Below are 19,648 nucleotides of genomic sequence, written 5' to 3'. Positions count from 1 at the left end.
ATTCTAACTTGAAATAAATAGTTATTTTACTTTTTTGTAATATTTGCTGATACTACCTCTGTATCTGAGGAATGATTAGGAAGATTTTTAGTGCAGGACTTGAAATATAGCAGTTTTAAATGAATAGGTTGATGATTTAACTTATATTAAAAAAAAAAAAAAAACACTGTTTACATACAAGTGCAAAGCAGTAAGAATGAGATGGCTGAAAGTGTCTATAATTATCTATCTGCAGGTCTGCAGGCAACAAAAAGCATGCACGTTTATCATTGTTGCTTTAGAAGTCATTTTATAAATAATAGTTCTGCTACTGATATATACATGGAAAAAGGCATCTTCTGGAGTAGGTGCCACCTAAAACTAACTACGGTGTAAATGTTCTTTAAAATCAGATATTAATATTTTTCCAATATGAAATGTATGAAGCTTCTCATTTTGCTTGTACAAAAAAAAACACACACACACGCTGAACTGTTTTGTCCGATGTGACGTGAACTCAGCACAGCGTCCAAACCACGCAGCGCCCCCTCGAGGCCGCTCGGCTGAACTCCACCCACAACCGCTCATTGCTACGTGTCCCCCGGCCACGGTTTATCCCTTCTTCCCATCCTGCTACATGAACAGGCGGCGGCTCTCCACAGCAGCAGCTCGGCTCAAACATGGGGGAAATCGTCCTGCCACGGCGGATGTTCCTCTGGTGTATGTCGGTCATATATCTGGCTGCGTTTGTCTCTCTCTACGTGCAGATACCAGGTGAGTGCTAGCTAGGCTACCTGTGGCTGCCCCCTGAACTCTCTGCTGGGAGGTGTTAGCCTGTTAGCGGGGAGCCTTCGTCGTTTTCCCATGCTCTCAAATGTTGACGGTTTTTTCTGCACAGTTTTTCCCTAAACAATTCAAATCCATGCTACAAAAGTGTCCTATTTTTCATATCCTCTCAATCTAAACTATTACAAATAAACTACTAATAATATTAGTGAGCTGAAAGTGTCTGATTGTATAGAAAGGATTTGCAGCTGTTCTCAGTCTTTGTCTTTTGCTTGTCCTCATTACATACATCACTAATAGATGGACACTTTAATTCAGAATAACTGTGAGTGAAGATGCACAAATACTGCTGTACTGTGCACAAAGGTGTTACTGTGTAAAAAAAAAAAAAAAAAGATATTTGAATGCCATACATGTTAATCCACATCAACACTCACTGTGAATGAGAGGATGTTGTGTTGAAGAACAGTGTTGACCTTTCCCTGTAGAGTTCCTGTAACCTGGATTCTTTAAGCTGTTCTGTCATTTTTGTGGTGGCTCCACACACCTCTCTGAGATACTTTATGTTGGTTTACCTTCTTTCTTTGCATGTTTTTCTAGGTCTCTATGGTAATGATGGGCTCTTGCCTGCTCGTTGGCAGCTGCGATACAGCGGTAAGCCCCTCGGGGAGCAGCTGCTGACGTCTCCCACCCTGCTGTGGTTCGGGCCTCGGCTCGGCCTAGACACGCACACCGCCATGGAGCTGCTGTGTCTCATGGGAGCCGCACTGAGCCTGGCCGCCACGCTAGTGGAGTCCCTCCGAGACAGCGTAGTGTTTTTCTGCCTCTGGGTTTTGTACCTGTCCATGTACCATGTGAGTTCGTGTTGGCTTCACCCTTATGTTTCTGTCATAATATTTCCAGTTGTCAGGCTCCTCCAAACTTTTTTTGTCTGCTTCAGGTGGGCCAGGTTTTCCTCTACTTCCAGTGGTGAGTGTTACACACAGTGTTGTGAAGCAGTCATTTGTTCACGTTTACAGCTGATCTACTTTTTTTCATTAGCACATAACTTCTATAAACAGCATCTGGTTGAAGAAGCATTAGGTGGTTTTGACAGTTCAATGATATATTTACGTAATCTTTAGGCTAATCTTAACATCATAGTAATGTTTGTCTGTGCTTCTGTGCAACAACAGTGTAAACACCACTCTAAAATTAGAAATTGGAGAGAAAGTTCTACTTTCCTTTGTCCTCTCCGTTTGTCTCATCATTACCACTCTTCTTACCCTTCTTGTTTCTTGTTGCACGTCCCATTTCTAACTATGCAGGGACAACTTGCTTCTAGAGACGGGGTTCCTGTGTATCCTTGTTGCTCCTCTGACAGTAATCAGGGGGTCCCGACAGGTCAGACAGCATGATCGTGTGACCTTCTGGCTGATCCGTTGGCTGCTCTTCAGGCTCATGTTTGCCTCTGGCGTGGTGAAACTCACATCACGTTGTCCCACCTGGTGGGGTCTTACAGGTACGCGTGAGTGTCTCTGTATTGAGGAATTTGAGTTTCTCACTCATGACTTATATACATATATCTGATGTATGAATTGAAAGTAGCATTGTAGTGTGTATAAGTTGTTTTTCATTCTATTAAGTTTATTTTCCACTGTGTGTTGGAACAGCTCTGACATATCACTATGAGACTCAGTGTATCCCCACCCCTCTGGCCTGGTTTGCCCACCAGTTGCCAGTGTGGTGGCAGAAGCTGAGTGTGGTGGCAGCCTTTGTCATAGAGATTCCTGTACCTTTTCTGTTCTTCAGTCCACTGCGTAGACTGCGACTTGGATCTTTTTACTTGCAGGTGTGTAGAAATTCAAGTGCTCTTTTTAAACTTTGAAACATAGAAAACCTAATTCATTATTGTGAGCTTTAGATTAGACTACGATACTTATTAGATAGGAAGGTGCTCAATAATGCAACCTCAAAAGCATTTGTCCTTGAGGGAAAAAAAAGTTATTTGTTATGTTATTTTTTTTTTACATCCATTTATAGGTGCTGCTGCAGGTTCTCATCATTTTGTCAGGAAACTACAACTTCTTTAACCTGCTGACATTAGTTCTGTGTCTGTCTCTGCTGGACGATCAGCATGTAAACTTCTGGCTGCGCAAGGCAGACAACACCAACAACAACGGTATGATAAACGCTACATACACTGACATGCAAATTATCAACAAAATTGTGAATAGAAATTCTATAATTTCAAGGAATTTAATTACCATATACACCAATGTTTCTGAGTGACAATGTGCAAGTGGACCTGTATGGCATGTTTTATAATTGTGTTGCTCTGCTGTAATCAACTTTCTGCTCTTCAGCCTCCAACATCTAAACCTAAACCTCTGCTCTTATCAGACTCTAAACTGTGGGCATGGCTGTGTTACGTGCTGGAGCTGGCCGTCTGGGCGCTCATGATATTTGGAACAATTGTATGTTTTGACCTGCAGCTGGATACAACAAAGTTCACCATCTCCTCCAGGACAGGTGTGTGTGTGTGTGTGTGTGTGTTTCTATGTGAATTAATGCATAAGTAAAACAGAGTGTTTGCATTCTGTAGATTTAGCTTAACTTACTATTCTTCCAGCGTTCACATACCACCACTTCAACCAGTTTTTGAAGACTGTGACAATCCCCTGTATCTGGATTGGCGTTCTGTCTCTCACCTGGGAGATGGTCACAGCCATGTTCAGGTAGGACTTGCCTCAGTTGGTGTGTTTGTGTGAGACTTGGGGTTTGATTATATCATCTGTCCTTGTTTTTCTATAAAATGTGATATTGTCTGGTGGTTGTCTAAAAATACCTTGTGATGTGATGTGATTTGTTTTTGTAGATGTGCATGTGTCTCCGGTTTTCTGAAGAGATTTTATGGAACTTTCCAGTGGACTGTGTTTGCTGCTGCCACTGCTGCAATGTTCACTATTAGTTTGGTGGGTGCTGTTAATTAGTTGTGCAGTTAAACCTAGTTAAATTCAGAATATGAATAATTACCATCCCACAGATCATGGTTTTTTCTCATGTCATTACTTGATTCTGTTTTCTGTTCCAGGTGCCATTCACATATATAGAGTATGACTCCAATTCAAGGTTGTGGCCCGGAGTGCGTCGAGCCTATGAGCTGGTGGATCACTACCAGGTGGTCAACTCATATGGCCTCTTCAGAAGGATGACAGGTGTTGGTGGGCGGCCAGAAGTCGTCATCGAAGGAAGCTATGATGGAGTTGACTGGACGGTGAGAGAAGAAAATTGATGATGGTTTAAAAATGAACAAAATATTTGATCACAGTGCTGCACTGTTATAAACCTAATTTCCATTTTCCAGAACGTGTAACAGTACATATACCATGGAGGCAGGGTTGACCAGATTAAAAATTGTGAATGGTGCAAACTCACTGTGCTACTGCACAAAGGTATTTTAATTTGTTTTTCTCTTTTTTTTCTTCCTGTAGGAGATAGAGTTTATGTATAAGCCAGGGAACCTAAGTGCATCTCCTCCTGTACTGATCCCCCACCAGCCCAGGTTGGACTGGCAAATGTGGTTTGCTGCCCTTGGGCCTCATACACAGGCTCCATGGTTCACAAGCCTCATATACAGACTGCTGCAAGGAAAGACTGATGGTACGCACCCTCAGTGGTATAGTATCTTTGTGTGTGCTTGGTGTCTGCTGTCAATCTGACTACTGCTACTAAAAGAGCAATTCAGCACTGCATCAATTGGTAAACTAATGCACTGCTTTTTGAGGGTTCCAGGAATATTACTAAAGTGGTTGTCATAAGAAGTGAAACTAATCCTGGATTATTGCATCTTACCCCAAATTGGAAACCTTCTCTTTGATGCACTGCAGTGGTTCGGTCAAGCAGCACTTTACAGTGTCTCTGAGAACATGTTGGCGTATGACATCACAATCTGTAAATCTTGGTTTTGTTTCCTGCAGTGATAGAGCTGATCCAGACAGATGTGTCTCAGTATCCCTTCCATCAGCAACCTCCCGCCTACCTCCGAGCTCACCGTTACAGATACTGGTTTACTGAACCAAAGGCTGATGGGTAAGTGCTCTGTCTGTTACATACACTGCAGATATTGGATTATTCTTGCCTCACATTCGCACGCACACTGATCTATACCAGTAAGATGATAATAGCTGTTTGCCTGTTTGTTGGCAGTTCGTTTCCACAGCGTTGGTGGAGGAGGGTCTATGATGAGGAGTTCTATCCCACAGTGCACCTGGGAAACACCTTCTTAGAGAATATGCTCAATCAATATGGACTTAAGGTAAATATACTGTATCTTGAAGATGAACAGTTGTTTTTGCATAGTCCTCTTTAATTTTTTATGTACTAGAATCGAGGATAAGTTAATATTTTTATTATTATTCTTATTTTATCTCTAGGACAAATTGCCTCCACGTCGTATGTCCAACACCACGGTTGCTCAGGCAGTGAGGTGGGTGCGCTCCCAGGTCAGAGGTGTTCCTGCCCACATACTAATCTGGACCATCATAGCCTGCACTGCCACCTTCTGTCTCCTCCAGGGGTTGCGAAACAGTAACAAACAAGGAAGGGCCCCACTTAGTCATAAGGCCAGCGTGACTGTGAATGATCACGCAGAAAAAGTACCTGACAGCTCCTCAGATAATATTAACAAGTCAGATGAACAACAGGCAGAGGTGGAGGAGGAGGAATCTGAAGAGGGCAGTGATGAGGTGGAGGAGGTGGAGAGAGAGGATAAACACAGTCTTAGTAAGGAACAACAAGGGAGAGCTACAAGAGGAGGAAGGAAGCAACAGAAAAGATAAGTTTCTATAAAGCAGCAGGTAATCCTGTAGGAGACTGCTATCACCACCTGCCTTTATAAAATGTTACCAACCTGACCAAAGCAATTATTTTTACATTTGTATTGCCTGCTTAACCAGTTACAGAAAATAAATATTTGGCTTATTTTACCTACTCCTTATTGCAGTACATTGTGTATATACATCAGCATCAGTTGTCAGATGCAGTCAGTACATCAGAAGACCAATTACATTGGAACAGTTCAAATTCAGCAGAACCTTCCAGTTTCTGTGTTTTAAAACATTGTTGATTCTGACCTATGTTGAACTCTATAATTTAAAATGTCAAGACTAGATCTGTTTTGCACATCCACAGAGTGTAATGTGTATCATTCGTGTTGTCATGTTACCCTTTGTGATGTGTTGCGTGTTGTTTGTTGCTGTGGTCACTTTTCTCTGTGCTCTGTGCAATGCTTTTTATAAAGCATTATGTACAGAACAGTTTTGCACTCTGTCTTCTTTTTTTTTTTCCTCCACAAATTCATCCTTTGCTTGTGTCAGTATTAGAAATGAAAAATCACACAAAACACAAAATGGGTTCATATGTGTTACATGTGTTTTATAACATAAAATTCAATAAAATAAAAATGTTTTTTAAATTTTATTTCAAAATGTGTAATAACCATGAGTCATATAATAGTAAAAACATGAACTGCCAATATACATAAGGTGTACAGTTATACAGGATATGTTCTGTGCAGTTTAAAACTTGAAAGATTCAGATATAAGCAATATTTCTGTACAGCTCCAGCCACAGTGGTATTATAAAGCCACTTATACATCAATATGTTGTTGATGTAATCATCCTCTTTTTGAACTGATTTCTGACAACATAACCTTGCTCTTGAATTGTCTGTTTTACCACTTCAGTATTCCAGGACAGTACTTGTCAATCAGAGATTGGTAGTACGGCTTCAGCCTGTCTACGTCCGGCAGCTCGGTGGTCTTGGTGTACAGGTCAAATTTGCTGTGGAGAGGATGGAAGATGCAGCTTCATGTCAAAGCGGAGAGTAGGATAATGCGTGTATGAAAAAGGAAGATACTGACTTGAACTCTTGGACCCAGGGTAACATTTGCAGGTCTTTCCCACTGCACAGATGCATGTAGTCTCCATGGGAGTGCCAGGGGTAGAATGAATGGAAGCGAATCATGTACAATCCCTGACAGAAAATATAGGTAGATTCATAAATTAGCCTTTACTTACTTTACTTTTCCTACTTTCTAGATGGTCTGACCACAGTGCTTGCTATACACTTGAACCAGGAAGACCCCTTGCTGCAAACAAACCCCATCATCCAGTATAATAATTTACTCACTTCCTCTGGGATGGAGCAGTTGTTGAACTTCATAACTCTGTAGAGATACTCTAAAAACAGAAAACATTTATGTATAGTGTTATAGATAAGTATTAGATATGGTAGTTTGTGTTGCACATCTCTTACCGTCATGGCCCCAGGACATAAAAACACTGTCAAGCCCAGAGTTTGGTTTATAGATCCCATATTCAGTACTAAAAAGAGAAAAAATCATTGTATGTAAAAGTATGTATGTAATTTAACCATTTAAAGAAGTGATTGACAGGCTTACTGCAAGAGGCTGCTTATTTAAATCAACCAAGTTAACCGACTGTGCTTCATTCATACACTTTAATAGAGAATACCCACTTGTAGTTTGGGTTTTTGTCATCTGGATTATCCATAAAGGTGTTGTCCCTGAACACAATTGAGTTTTGAAACTTGCAGCCCACAGGGAAGGTGTCGCCCACTACAGCCCACTGTGGAGTGCACGGCACAGACAGTTATTTAAGACTTCTGTTAGAATTAATTGTACCTCCCAGCACATATAACCATATATGTGTATAATGAAGATCATTATACTAATGTCTAATGTGAAGAGACAAGGTGAATTAAAAGGAGGTCATAGAAACAGCACAGTAAACAGAGAAACAAATATTACTCTCTTACTGCCAGTATTGAAGCCTCCTTACAGAACTGTTAGTGCAGGTTTCCTTGTGTTGACCCTGTCTTACCTGGGGTTCTTCCCAAAGAGCCATGATCTTCCCAACATCATGGATCAGACCCACCAGGTGGAACCAGTCTGGAGCAGGACAGTAAACAGAGATATTTACCAGACTTATTTACAGAACGTGCTTGTACAATTCAATTCAATTCAATTCAATTCAATTTTATTTGTATAGCGCCAATTTACAACAGAAGTTATCTCAAGGCACTTTACAGTGTAAGGTTTAAGACCTTACAGAAAATATTTATACAAAAAAGTATAGAGAAAACCCAACAATCCCATTTGAGCAAGCTTTAGGCAACAGTGGAGAGGAAAAACTCCCTTTAGAGGAAGAAACCTCCAGCAGAACCAGGCTCATAGTGGGCGGCCATCTGCCTCGACCGGTTGGGGTGAGTGTAAAGAGAAGAGAGAAAAGAACAGCAGGCAATAAAGACAACAACAAGCATCAAGAACATTGGGCAGATGAACTGGATTCTGGAGATGTACAGCTCCAGGCCGAGGATACCTGCAGAAAAGTACAGAGAGAGGGAGACAGAGAGGAGGAAACACAACTAAAAGAGAGAGAAGACACAAAGTTAATGACATGCAATGGTGGCATTTGCATTGATACAGGAGAAAGGAGAGAGGAGAGGAGCTCAGTTTATCAGTAGAGGTCCCCCAGCAGAATAACCTATATCAGCATAACTAAGAGATGGTTCAGAGTCACCTGATCCATCTCTAACTATAAGCTTTATAAAAAAGGAAAGTTTTAAGTCTAGTCTTAAATGTAGAGACGGTGTCTGCCTCCCGAACCTGAACTGGGAGCTGGTTCCACAGGAGAGGGGCTTGGTAGCTAAAGGCTCTGCCTCCCATTCTACATTTGGAAACTCTAGGAACCACAAGTAAACCTGCAGTCTGAGAACGGAGAGTTCTGCTTGGAAGATAAGGAACTATGAGGTCTTTAAGATAAGATGGAGCCTGATTATTAAGGGATTTATAAGTTAGGAGAAGAATTTTAAATTCAATTCTGGATTTAACAGGGAGCCAATGGAGAGAAGCTAACGTTGGAGAAATATGATCTCTCTTGCTAATTCCAGTCAGAACTCTGGCTGCAGCATTTTGGATTAACTGGAGGCTCTTTAATGAGTTATTGGGACATCCTATTAATAATGAATTACAATAGTCCAGCCTGGAAGTAACAAATGCATGGACTAGTTTTTCAGCATCACTTTGGGACAGGATGCTCCTAATTTTAGCAATGTTTCTTAGGTGAAAAAAGGCAGTTCTAGAGATTTCACACAATCTCTCTGTCTCTCTTCCTGTATGGCACCTTTATCTGGATGGGCTTGGCGGATGCCCTCCGCTGTCTGGAAGGCATGGAAGGAGTTGGGGAAGTCCACGTCAGGATCGGACTCATCCACCAGCTGGTCTAGAGACATGATGGCATCCATCATCCCCATCTGAGTGTGGTTGCAGATGCACCATTCAGCGTGCTGCAGGAAGGTAAGAGTCACTGTTACTGGGCTGGTGGTAGCCTCAGATAATCCCTGTAAAAAGCAGCTTAAAGATATTTCTTTCTATTAGATTTTCAGCAATGGTGGGATCAGGTTTGTTTGCAATTAATTTTAAAACCTGACTATTGAATTATACTAAAAGGGAACTAATTTCATTTAATATTAACAACATCCTCCAGTATCCCTGAGAGGTATGAAATCAGCCCCAGAGCAGGAGACCAGATCATACCCCATATACAGTATAAAGACAAAAAGTGTTCCTGTGTAATATTCGAGAGAAATCAAAATGGGGTTAATTAAACAATATTTAGTCTCGGTGGAACACCTATCGATTCTTTGCCTTTGGCTTTCACTTTTGAAGATCAACTGACATTTGTTTGCTCAGTCTGACATGATCACTCGGTCATCCAGGGCAAAACGGAAGAAGCATTACTGATAAGATGTGAGAAAGACAAAATAGTATATTATCACATTACATTTGTCTCCATATTGCACTGTGTAAACTTTCAGTTCTAGCTCCTGACTTACTGACCTTTCGCTTTACAAACGCCAGGGTTTGGTTGCTGTGCATCAGCTTGTATGTGCTGAAGACTCGTTCAATTAGACTTCCAGTCTGAAAAACACAAGGAACACTGTCACATCATTTATGGGGGGACAGTTTTATTTTTGACTACAGTTAGCAAGTGAAGCTTCTGCAAGACTTGGCAGTGATTTAAAAATACAAATAAAATGCAATTCAGTGGTAATACTGCAGGTCAGTGCATTTGTGAGGAAGAAATAAATTTTGACAAGATTATTTACCCATACAGTAATATGGAGATGTATATTTAAACGTTTATTGTGTTTTGCAGCTCTGTGTTTTCCCCCTGGCTTGAATGTATGCAACATTAAGTAATTGTCATCCACCGAGAGGTGCGTTTCAAAGCGTACCTCAAAGTTTCTATAGTCTTTCTTCTCTTTTGTTTTGTTCTTCTCCAAATTTGGCCGATATGCCAGAGATGGGTCTGGGCCCTGCATTTAACACAGATATATGACATATTAAAGTAAGTAAATTTCTAAAAAGAAACATTCTCGCTTCGGTATATGTTAAAACAACACTTACAATATTGATGACTCTCATAGCTGACAGGTGAAGTCTTCGCAGCTGCTCTGTTGTGGTGTGAGTGTCCTCTGGAGCTGAATACCTTAATCTCCCTGCCCATATATATCCTGCAGTTTGAAGCGGTAATACGTTTGACCTGCAGACCTACATAACGTGTACACCTATGTCTAGTCACTTTTTAACCAAACCTCCCCTAGTGGGGAATACGGTGTTTCAGCCTTGGCCTTGAGTACAAGTGTGTGTATGTGTGTTTGTATGGCTATCATTGTGAGGACCAGCATCAATTATGATTAATTTGACACAAAATATTGTCTTTTTTTTTCCACACTTTGTGGTTATAATTTCATTTTTGGGAAGTGGGTAATTTCCACAACACATGTAACTGAATGTGATCAGTGATCAGGCATCCCTGATTGGCATCACTTCCAGAAGACTGTCAGGTGTTTCTCACTAGCGTATGAATGAGAAGAAATTCTTCATATTCATCTGCTTTAATGCAGAGTCAAAGACGCACATTATTGTTTAATGTGATGTTATATTTTGTGAATTTGTGCAGGATTTGTCAGAATTTTACCTTTGGCCACTGGCGCACAGCCATACCGTTGCCTCTAGAGAGGTCAGTGCCTGGATACACAGACAGACACAAATATCTGAAGGGGCTGAGCGCTTTGCGTCACTTTGCTGTTTGTCCGTTCCAGTAAATACTGTTGGATAACACACAAAAACACGAACAGCTATTTACGCTCCATTTAAGCTCCTGGACGCCACTTTTGTGTTCACACCCCTGACAAAATATGATTGAGAAATGATAGAAAAGCTTCCAAACTTTCTAGGAATTTTAGTTTTGCTTAAGTTCGGCGGGGTGGAGCTTGGTCCGACATGGAAATCTGATTGGCCACCTTAAAAGCCTCCCTAAAATTCCAAAGTTATTGGGTCATTGCAGATAAGTTAGAAGGACAACAAACCACCACATATTTAACTTAAATTTTCCACATCAAAGTCTGTTCACAGGTTCTGTGCACACAACTGCACACCGTATTACACCGTGTGCGCCGTTTATAAAACCTATTTTAGCTTTAGATCGAGGAGCGTGACAAGTGATGTCACTTGAGTCAGGTTCATTTGAGATTAAAGACACTCAGCTAAAAAAAAAAAAAAAAAAAGGTGTGTAGAGTTTGAAAGAAGTCTCTGTTTGAGGCTCTAGGATACAAATAGCATAACACACCTGAGAATTGTTGGTATTTGGATCATGTCTGTAATGTAGCCACGAGAGTTAGACAAGAATGAAGAATGCTCTGAGTAGAAGACACAAAATGTCACACAGAAATGTGAAGTTATGAGTTTTATTACACAACACTATTGTAAAAATAAAGTATTAGATGAAAGCATTGCAGATGGCTGCACTGTGAAGGAGCTCTTACATGAACATGAAGGTTTAGTAAAGTGGGATATTTACAGCACAATGGTCTTAAAGTTAAATAGCGCCTTTTTAAAATTCAAGTCATACCAAATATAAAGAAGTATAAAGTGCTTCTGTTGATTCCTATTAACATTTGACCTATTAGAGCAACTAAATGAGAATGGAGTCACGCTGCAGAGAGAAATGCAAAAGATGTTTACGTTTTTAATAACAGTACATTCACACAACATTCATTGTGATGCTTAATTTGGATACCTTACAAATGATTAAACCCAGACTCAAAAACTGACTTTATAGAGGAACAAATGTGAATAATACATGTTAGATTTACAGTTCACTAGTAGAAAGCATCCTACAGTATAGAAGTATAGTCATCATCTCTCCGGTTCACTGTTAAGAAGTGTGCAGACAGTTTATGGGCTAAGGTTAATGGTTATTCTTCCTGATTGTGTCAACTTGGGTGAAAGGTCAACAAGGTGTGACTGCTGGTTGTTGTTGCTTTCTGTCAGCACTGACTTAAACAGGACGGGTACACCAGTGTGACAGGAGCTTCTATGGTTCACAGTTCTACTCCTTCACACACAAAGTGTTAAAACTGTTATTGTACAAATGGGAAAAACACCTAGAACTCTAGTTCCACTGGAGTAAACTGGTGGTACTGGCTGATAACGCTGTGGACTCAATTCTAGTTTATTACAACTTATTTTAATATTAAATAACATTATGTATTCAAACAAGCCAAGAAATGAGCCCAATTATTTTAAACACTTTATTTGGAAGTAAAACCAAAAGTGAGCACACCTGAAGAGTTGAAGAGGTTGAACCATGAGGTTGGGCTGTAAACTGTGGGGCGATTTCACAACCAGGTCTTAGCATGCTCACTTAAAGCACACCTAAAGTAACAACTTTGCTATTATAATTTTTTTTTGCCACTTTACAACTTCAGAAAGAGACGGACATGTCACTGACTTTGATAAACTTTGTTTTTAAATAGTTATTATTCATTTGAATTTGTGTTTCTGTAATTAAGTCTGATTAAGTGATGATTCTCTATAAATTAATTATTCTGAGCGACCACATTCACATTTTAGGGACAGTGTCACCACTAACAGTCTTTATGATTACCTGGTATCAAGGTTGAAAGTTCACCAGGAGCCTGTAGCCTACTGGTGTTACATGACTCCCACCTGGCATATTTCCTGCAAACTGTGGTGGATATTTCCCTTTATTCCCCCAAACTTGCTGTCCTGGGTTTGTTTAACATCTGTATCACTACTGGGTTTCTTCACCAGTCTTCTTTTTAGAAGACCACATTCCTACATCGCAGCTATTTACTTATAATTTTTATTATCTAAGAGGATCAAGTCAAAACTACAAAGTCTTAGACCCAAGTTGTAATAAACCAGAATTATTTTTTAACGACTGGCATCAAACCCTTATTTCTGGCCCTAATTTTACCTTAAACATTTGAGGTGTGGTCTCTAACCGTAACTGTGAGGACTGCGAGGGTTCATGGGGGAGGAATTTTCCCTCCCACTCTGTCCAATCAGCTGATAAAGACGATGGCTGAGGTTCTGAACCTGACAGGTGCCCAGGACACACCCCACCCTCATCAGTTGGCTGTGGCCCTTGTTGCCACCACTGTTGGCATGACGACGACCCCGTGACCCACGCTGCCAGACTGGCGCTTCCTCGAACACACTGTTGCTTTGGTCAAACAATGGGTCCGTCAACCTTGGCGGGGGTTCTTTGTGCAGCAGGGCCCTCCAGATGATTTGTCCGTCTCCCTGTGTGATGTAGTTGTCAGCAGCAACAGAGAGATCAGATACAGTAGGCGTGACGGTGGCGTAAGAAGACTTTGAATATTGTGAGGCTCTGGGTAAATTCAACCTGAGAGACAGAGAAACAGAGAAGAGGGGAGAAATGTTTAAACAATGCAAAAGCAGTCCTAACACACACATATGATGCTGGGCAGTCATGCACAGTGAGAAACTGGATCGCTACAAGAAGATGAAATGCCTGACAGGAAGTCAGGCTTGTTCTGCAGGAATGTCCACTGGACTCAGTCTGTGGTCTCCATTGAAGGAGAAGATGAGAAGGGAACCTAGAAAGGGAGATAGACAGAGGGTCGTGAACAGGTGTAACTCCACTTCTTTAGCTCAGTTATCCAGCCACTCCATCTCTGTAACTGTAGACTTAACTGTAAATCTACAGAAAGATGGTGGTGGTGCTGCGTGGTGTCAACGTCTGATGAAATGAGGTGTGTGTGCACTACAAGCTGGAAACAACACAATGGTTGAAATCAGGTGTTTTTGGAGTTGACTGGAGCCAAGATGCAAAGCTTTCAATTTAGCGGTCAGTCTCCGTTCCAGCTCTCACCTATGGTCATAAGATCTGGGCTCAGCCTTAGAGTTGGGGTAAGACATCCAAAAAGGAGCTGGACTAAAGACACTGCTCCTTTACATTGAAAGGAGCCACTTGAGTGGATACCACCTGGGAACCTTCCTCTGTTAGCTTTCCAAGCACGTCCAACTGGGAGGAGACCCCGGGCTGCTTATATATCTCGGGATTCCCCAGGAATGTGACTGGAGAGAGGGAGCTCTGGGTTTACCTTACTGAACCTGCTACCACAACCTGGCTCTGGATAAGCAGCACAACTCTGACGTTTTATGTAGTTTTAAAAAAAATTTTCTTGATTTAAAGCAGCTATGATCTTAAAATGAAATGAGAGGAGAGAAATGATCAAAACAGACACTATGGCCAAACTAAACTAAAGCAGTTTAAACTGAATGAGTCAACATCCAGATACTGATACTGTCATCCAACTCATCCCTAAAAGTAAATTGAAGATAAAAAAAATTATATTTCCAGTTGATGAACAACAGAATCTGACTGACAAATCTGACATCAGGGGAAACAGGAGGGGAGAGGAGGAGAGCGACAACCACAGGACACAATGTGTTCGGTGGTAAGTGGCTGCTCCACTACCTGCTCCTATTACTACTTGTTTTGAGTGTGTTTTAAGTACTTTGTTTCTCGCCTTCCTGCTGTCTAGCCTCACTTTTTTTTTCTCATACTGTCACAATACCTTTATTCTCTTTCAATTATTACTGCTTGCTCTCAGACGTTCAAGAGTTTAAGTGCCAGGAAGAGCGGGTCAGTTTGGGAAGGGAGAAGTTAAAAATCATGTATCTATCTATCTATCTATCCATCCATCTATCCATCTATCCATCTATCTAATCTAATCTAATCTAATCTAATCTAATCTAATCAAATCTAATCTAATCTAATGTTTGTTTGCTATGAAATGTGGGCCACAATACCATATGATCTTTATCCTGTAACTAATCCTCACTGGTATTCCGATTCAATCTACTGGCTGGACCCACTGGGTCTCACTGCCAACACACGCTTATTAATTCATTAATTTATTCACTAACCCACTCACTGATCAACTTACTGTTCTGTGTTATGTTACGTGGATACTGGCAGCTCTTGAGATTGTCCAGCTCTATTAGCCTTGACCTGTTTTCATGGATGCTGAATTGTGGCAGGTCTGGACAGTAAGTCACGGTCACACATGCACACACAAACTGGCGTGATGTTGGCTGGCAGGGCCGTACTGTGCACTCACGTGCAATTGACATTGTCAATTACCAATGCTAAAAACATGCACAAACATACAGGCTCTTACTGTGTATGCTGTACACAATTACAGTAGGTGCACTTTATCACGCTCCTGCTTTACATGAACACACATGTACATGATTGAAACAACCTGGAGGTGCCTCGGTTCTGCATCTCTGCATCTGAAGTGCTTTAACAGTCTCCAGGTAATAAACCACACAGGTCATCTGGGTCTGTACAGTATATACCCGTGACAAAGCCATTTTAATGAAATATTGTGCTTTGTCTGTGTCTTTTGCTGTTGGGCAGGCCGGTTACAGTGGATTTCTAAGGGCTTAATTATAGCTGCTCTTCAGTTGTGGAACATATCCCACAGCCATCCTATCTGAGTTTTCCATGAGTACACTGCATCTGCTGAAGAAGATCATGTGATGATGTTGTCTACTCTAGGTCAGCCTTATTTGCCCAGTGGGTCGATGTTTACTTATGTCACTTTTTACTCTGTGTTCCAGCATTCACATCCTTACAGTACATGCAGCCTTCTTGCTGTTCTACGAATTTTAGCTATTACAGGGGGTTCGTTTTACTCGTAACAGCAAGAGTGGAGGTGAACGCTCTTGTTTCCTGCTTCCTGTGACGACCTCTCTCTTTCACTGTCACCCTCTCCTGTGTAGGAGTGTGTATTGTATGGTAGTCCTGAGAGTCTGAGTGTAAAAGGAGCTTCTCCAACATTCCTCCCAAGTTAGAGCACAGCATGGGGTTCTTCACCGAGGACCCGAACACACACACACACACACACACACGCACTTTTCTGTCGTAACTTCTCAAAACTGCTTTTGCACAAAAAAAAACGTTTTGTCCCCGTTGGGTTTACTCATTATTTTCTCTCTTTCTTTTTTCTTTTTCATTTTCCCTTGATTTTTAATGGATGCTTTGTTCTAAAACCTTCATGAAAGCTGTTTTTTTTTTATGAGAATAAATGCAAAATAGTCAATGTGAACAAAGAGAAGCAAAAACGAGAAGTAATAGGATTTTTTACTAGTGTATAAATACATTCAGAGATAAGTGGGATAAGGTTGTTATTGTTCCAAGTCAATATATTAAAGAATCTAATTAGCAGCTGAACTATGGGCTAATTCTAAGTAATAAGGGATTAAAGTTTTATTAAAACTTAAGTTTTATAAAAAATCCCTATTATATAAGACCCTAATCTCTCTCTCACACATAAAACACCAAATAATACAGTAAAAGTTCTTGTTCGACCACAACAGAGGCTACTGAAAAATAACCTGATGGTGTCTGGTTCATTCAGGTATTAGTGTTTGTGTTGTTGTAGCACAGTGTGTGACTTATTTGCTGCTAGGCCCCTTGGTATGCACATGTATCCTTGTCCCAAATCCCACTAAATCACCTTCACCTCTGTCTCACCTCCTGCTGCTGAGAGGAATTACCTCATTCTGCTGTTGGAGGTTTTCTCACATTAATGTCTGCCACAAGAGAAGCTGCAGACCATTAATGTTTAACACTTGATCAGCTGATTGATTCCAAACGTACTCACACAGTGATTGATTACTGAAACAATTAGCCAATTAAACTACCAGTAAATTCACCAACATCAAAATGCGCCCGAGTTCCAAGTTAATCAACATCCCACCTTAAACAAAAACCACTTTCCACCTTAAACACGCACGCTTCAGATTCAGACTGGTCCTGCTCAGTGAGTACAGTGGTACCTGTGTGTGTGAGTGAGGCTCCGCAGGGTGAGAGCCCGGGGCTGGACCTCCAGAGGCAGCAGCAGCAGCAGCAGCAGGCACAGCCAGGCCGGCAGGAGCGCACACATGGCGGCGCACGGAAGACGCACTGTCCGGAGAGCGGCGGGTGTCAGAGGAACAATTTATTCTAAATGGGATTTTGTTTTAAGGCAGCGTGGGATAAAAAAAAAAAAAATCCTGTTGCAAGTTTTGACTTATTTCTAACGAGTTAATGGTCCCGTGTAGTTTGACGCTGGCAGCATCCTCGGTGTCTGCGTCGCATCCTCTTCTCACTTTGAATAGAATAAAATCCGCGGGGGAGAAAGAAAAAACACAAGGCGACAACTCAGAAGCTGTTTGGGGATCGAATCAGGGGCGACTGGAGCTTTCTCATTTATAAAGCCTGATTGAAGGAGGAGGAAGAGGAGGAGGAGGAGGAAGGAGGGAGGAAGGCTAATTGTCTGTCCCACTCAACACAGTGACCCCTCATGAACCCCTCAACTTAATGAAAGCTGGGGACAACATTTCACCTCGCTCATAGGATTTGTTCAAATGTGTTTTTATGTGAGCTCATGGTGACCTTATAGGTGTCCTGATAGTTTTTATTATTGGATTGAGTTTCTTTTTTTACTGGAGTCAACCTCCATTTGTGTCCAGAGTGTCCTTGATCTTAGAGGTTACATCAAAATACTGAGCAAATTCACGTTTTCTCGTGTTTCTCACATTTAGGCCTTCGTGCCCATCTTCTTTTTCTGGGGACGAACAGTTTTTGTGACGCTTGTATGACCAGCAAAACCTGACATTTCTCTTTACAACTAAACTCGAGATTTATTCTCAATAAAACGAAAATCAACCCATCACCACTGGGCATTCTGGTGACGCACATGGATTCACACGCAAAAGATTTTCTTGCACCATATAGTATTAACTGCATTTAACCAGCTTTCTCTAGTTAATCAAGTAGATTAACTTTTTTTTTTTTTTGCAAGACAGACCTTCAAACTGCTTATCTAACTGTATTTTTAGATGTGAATTGCATTTGCACCATCGAAAATGGTGGAAACTAAATCTGAAACCAGACCTCTGGATCATGTCACATACTTTTTGATATGGAGCAAGGCCTCTTATTAGACATCAAAGTGTGTGTGTGTGTGTGCGTGTACTAGATTAATATAGTTGTGTAACCAGGTACAGATCAGCTACTATTTCATGGTGTCCTGTGATTTATATGAGTCTAAATAAGAAGGTTTGGAGTGAGTAGCCTGGTTCAGCGTTGTCGCAGTGAACCTGTTCTCCTCATTTTTCTTGTATAACAGCTATACTTTTCTTTTTTTGTGAAGGAGGACACAGATGAGAAGCTCCAAGTCTGAACCTGATTAAAGAATGCTCTGTATGCGGAGGCTTCAGGCCTTAATTAAAGCAGCGAGTGTGTGTGACTCAGCAGTTCGTAGTATTACCCTGCAAGCTCGTGTTTCCAACACTGTGAGCCTCCACTCAGTCCAACATGTGCATTAACACATCTCGTATCTATCCGTAGACTTAACCTCTGTGTGTGTGCCTGGGCTATCCACACACTGATCCCCTCTCCCTCTGATCTCCCAACAGACAAAGATGCTTTGGCGCTCGCTGGAAAGGCTGAGTTTCGGTTTCAGTCATCCATCTTTTCTGTCTGCTGGACACCTTGGTCTGAGATTAAATCAAGACATCTGCCCATGTTCCCCCTCTGTAAGTATAATCTTAACATTACTCAGCTTGTCAACACAAACACTTCATCTCCCATAAACCTTTGATATTGATCTCTCTTTTCATTGTGATGATGATCTTTTAAGAGGTTCCATCTTTTGGATATAGAATTAATATAGATGTTCTTCATACTTTACTTTGAAGGACATTTTTTTTTATTATAATGAACAAAGGGCCAGACAAGCAGCTTTTTGTTTTTTCAGGTGATGTAGTTTCGTTGAAGACTGTAATTTCTTGAAAGTTGTGTAAAACCTTCCTAAAGTAATAAAACATCATTATAAGCAAGGGGCAGTTCAAGGATTTCATCCTATGGGGGGGCTTAGCCCTCACTACAGTGAACACACACTACTGTGTTTTGATATGGTTGATTTATATATCAAATAAAGAGCCTGAACTAGCAACTCTTGTCTCTCACTGTTTACCTATATCTTCAGCTCTTGAATGTAAAATGTTTCTACAGCAGTTTCAGACATCTTTAGTGGGGTGGTACTTTGATGCCCCTGTGTGGCAAAAGATGGGACTGCATGCCCATAGATACTCTTCCCTATAAAACTGCAATCATTAAATCTTGGATAAAATCTTTCCTTTTTATCCCAATAAGCATTTTAGTCTAAAGCAAACTATGATACACCTTTGCTACTGCAGTGTTTAAAAGGTTTATATTTGCATCTACTTTCCTCCAGTCAAACAGGAACTACTATGTGTGTACAGTATCTACTGCACACGGGCCACATATTTATACATACATACCGTACACGTTTTTATGCTGGTCTGCTCATAGTGAAACTGAAAATATGACTTTATACGTCTCAGTATCCGTTTGCTTTGACCTTTTGATGCTAAGCAGACAACAGTAACATGTATCTCTT

At 41.0% G+C, this 19,648-nt stretch overlaps 3 protein-coding genes across 3 annotated transcripts; 1 reads left to right on the top strand and 2 right to left on the bottom strand.

Annotated features, from left to right (window-relative positions):
- Nucleotides 1–548: 548 nt before the first annotated feature.
- Nucleotides 549–6,154, top strand: lmf2a (lipase maturation factor 2a). Its single transcript, XM_026365204.1, has 14 exons — nt 549–753; nt 1,366–1,619; nt 1,706–1,734; nt 2,073–2,266; nt 2,418–2,596; nt 2,788–2,926; nt 3,148–3,276; nt 3,377–3,482; nt 3,623–3,719; nt 3,839–4,021; nt 4,239–4,407; nt 4,725–4,836; nt 4,954–5,062; nt 5,181–6,154. The coding sequence occupies exons 1-14, from the start codon at nt 660–662 to the stop codon at nt 5,583–5,585; spliced, it is 2,199 nt and encodes a 732-aa protein (XP_026220989.1). The 5' UTR covers nt 549–659; the 3' UTR covers nt 5,586–6,154.
- A 44-nt stretch (nt 6,155–6,198) lies between these two features.
- Nucleotides 6,199–10,398, bottom strand: miox (myo-inositol oxygenase). Its single transcript, XM_026365206.1, has 10 exons — nt 10,239–10,398; nt 10,067–10,147; nt 9,669–9,749; nt 8,953–9,115; nt 7,651–7,718; nt 7,286–7,395; nt 7,064–7,131; nt 6,938–6,987; nt 6,669–6,781; nt 6,199–6,588 (listed from the first exon to the last, which is right to left on the bottom strand). Exons 1-10 carry the CDS (start codon nt 10,254–10,256, stop codon nt 6,480–6,482), a joined length of 861 nt encoding a protein of 286 aa, XP_026220991.1. The 5' UTR covers nt 10,257–10,398; the 3' UTR covers nt 6,199–6,479.
- A 2,422-nt stretch (nt 10,399–12,820) lies between these two features.
- adm2b (adrenomedullin 2b) lies at nt 12,821–17,380 on the bottom strand. The gene is made up of 2 exons (XM_026365207.1): nt 17,019–17,380; nt 12,821–13,548 (listed from the first exon to the last, which is right to left on the bottom strand). The coding sequence occupies exons 1-2, from the start codon at nt 17,123–17,125 to the stop codon at nt 13,140–13,142; spliced, it is 516 nt and encodes a 171-aa protein (XP_026220992.1). The 5' UTR covers nt 17,126–17,380; the 3' UTR covers nt 12,821–13,139.
- Nucleotides 17,381–19,648: the final 2,268 nt, after the last annotated feature.

This window comes from Anabas testudineus, chromosome 6 (genome assembly GCF_900324465.2).
Source record: "Anabas testudineus chromosome 6, fAnaTes1.2, whole genome shotgun sequence".
Lineage (NCBI taxonomy): Eukaryota > Metazoa > Chordata > Actinopteri > Anabantiformes > Anabantidae > Anabas > Anabas testudineus.
The sequence above is the reverse complement of the archived record's forward strand: the minus strand, read 5'-3'. Positions and strand labels throughout refer to the sequence as shown.

Coding starts and splice junctions, on each gene's coding strand:
- lmf2a (XM_026365204.1), top strand. CDS start 660: ATGGGGGAAATCGTCCTGCCACGGCGGATGTTCCTCTGGTGTATGTCG. Junction 2,267..2,417: donor CACCTGGTGGGGTCTTACAG/GTACGCGTGAGT, acceptor GTGTTGGAACAG/CTCTGACATATCACTATGAG. Junction 4,408..4,724: donor GCTGCAAGGAAAGACTGATG/GTACGCACCCTC, acceptor TGTTTCCTGCAG/TGATAGAGCTGATCCAGACA.
- adm2b (XM_026365207.1), bottom strand. CDS start 17,125: ATGTGTGCGCTCCTGCCGGCCTGGCTGTGCCTGCTGCTGCTGCTGCTG. Junction 13,549..17,018: donor AGCCTCACTCACACACACAG/GTACCACTGTAC, acceptor TCTGTCTCTCAG/GTTGAATTTACCCAGAGCCT.
- miox (XM_026365206.1), bottom strand. Junction 6,988..7,063: donor TATGTCCTGGGGCCATGACG/GTAAGAGATGTG, acceptor TTCTGTTTTTAG/AGTATCTCTACAGAGTTATG. Junction 6,782..6,937: donor ACTGCTCCATCCCAGAGGAA/GTGAGTAAATTA, acceptor ATTTTCTGTCAG/GGATTGTACATGATTCGCTT.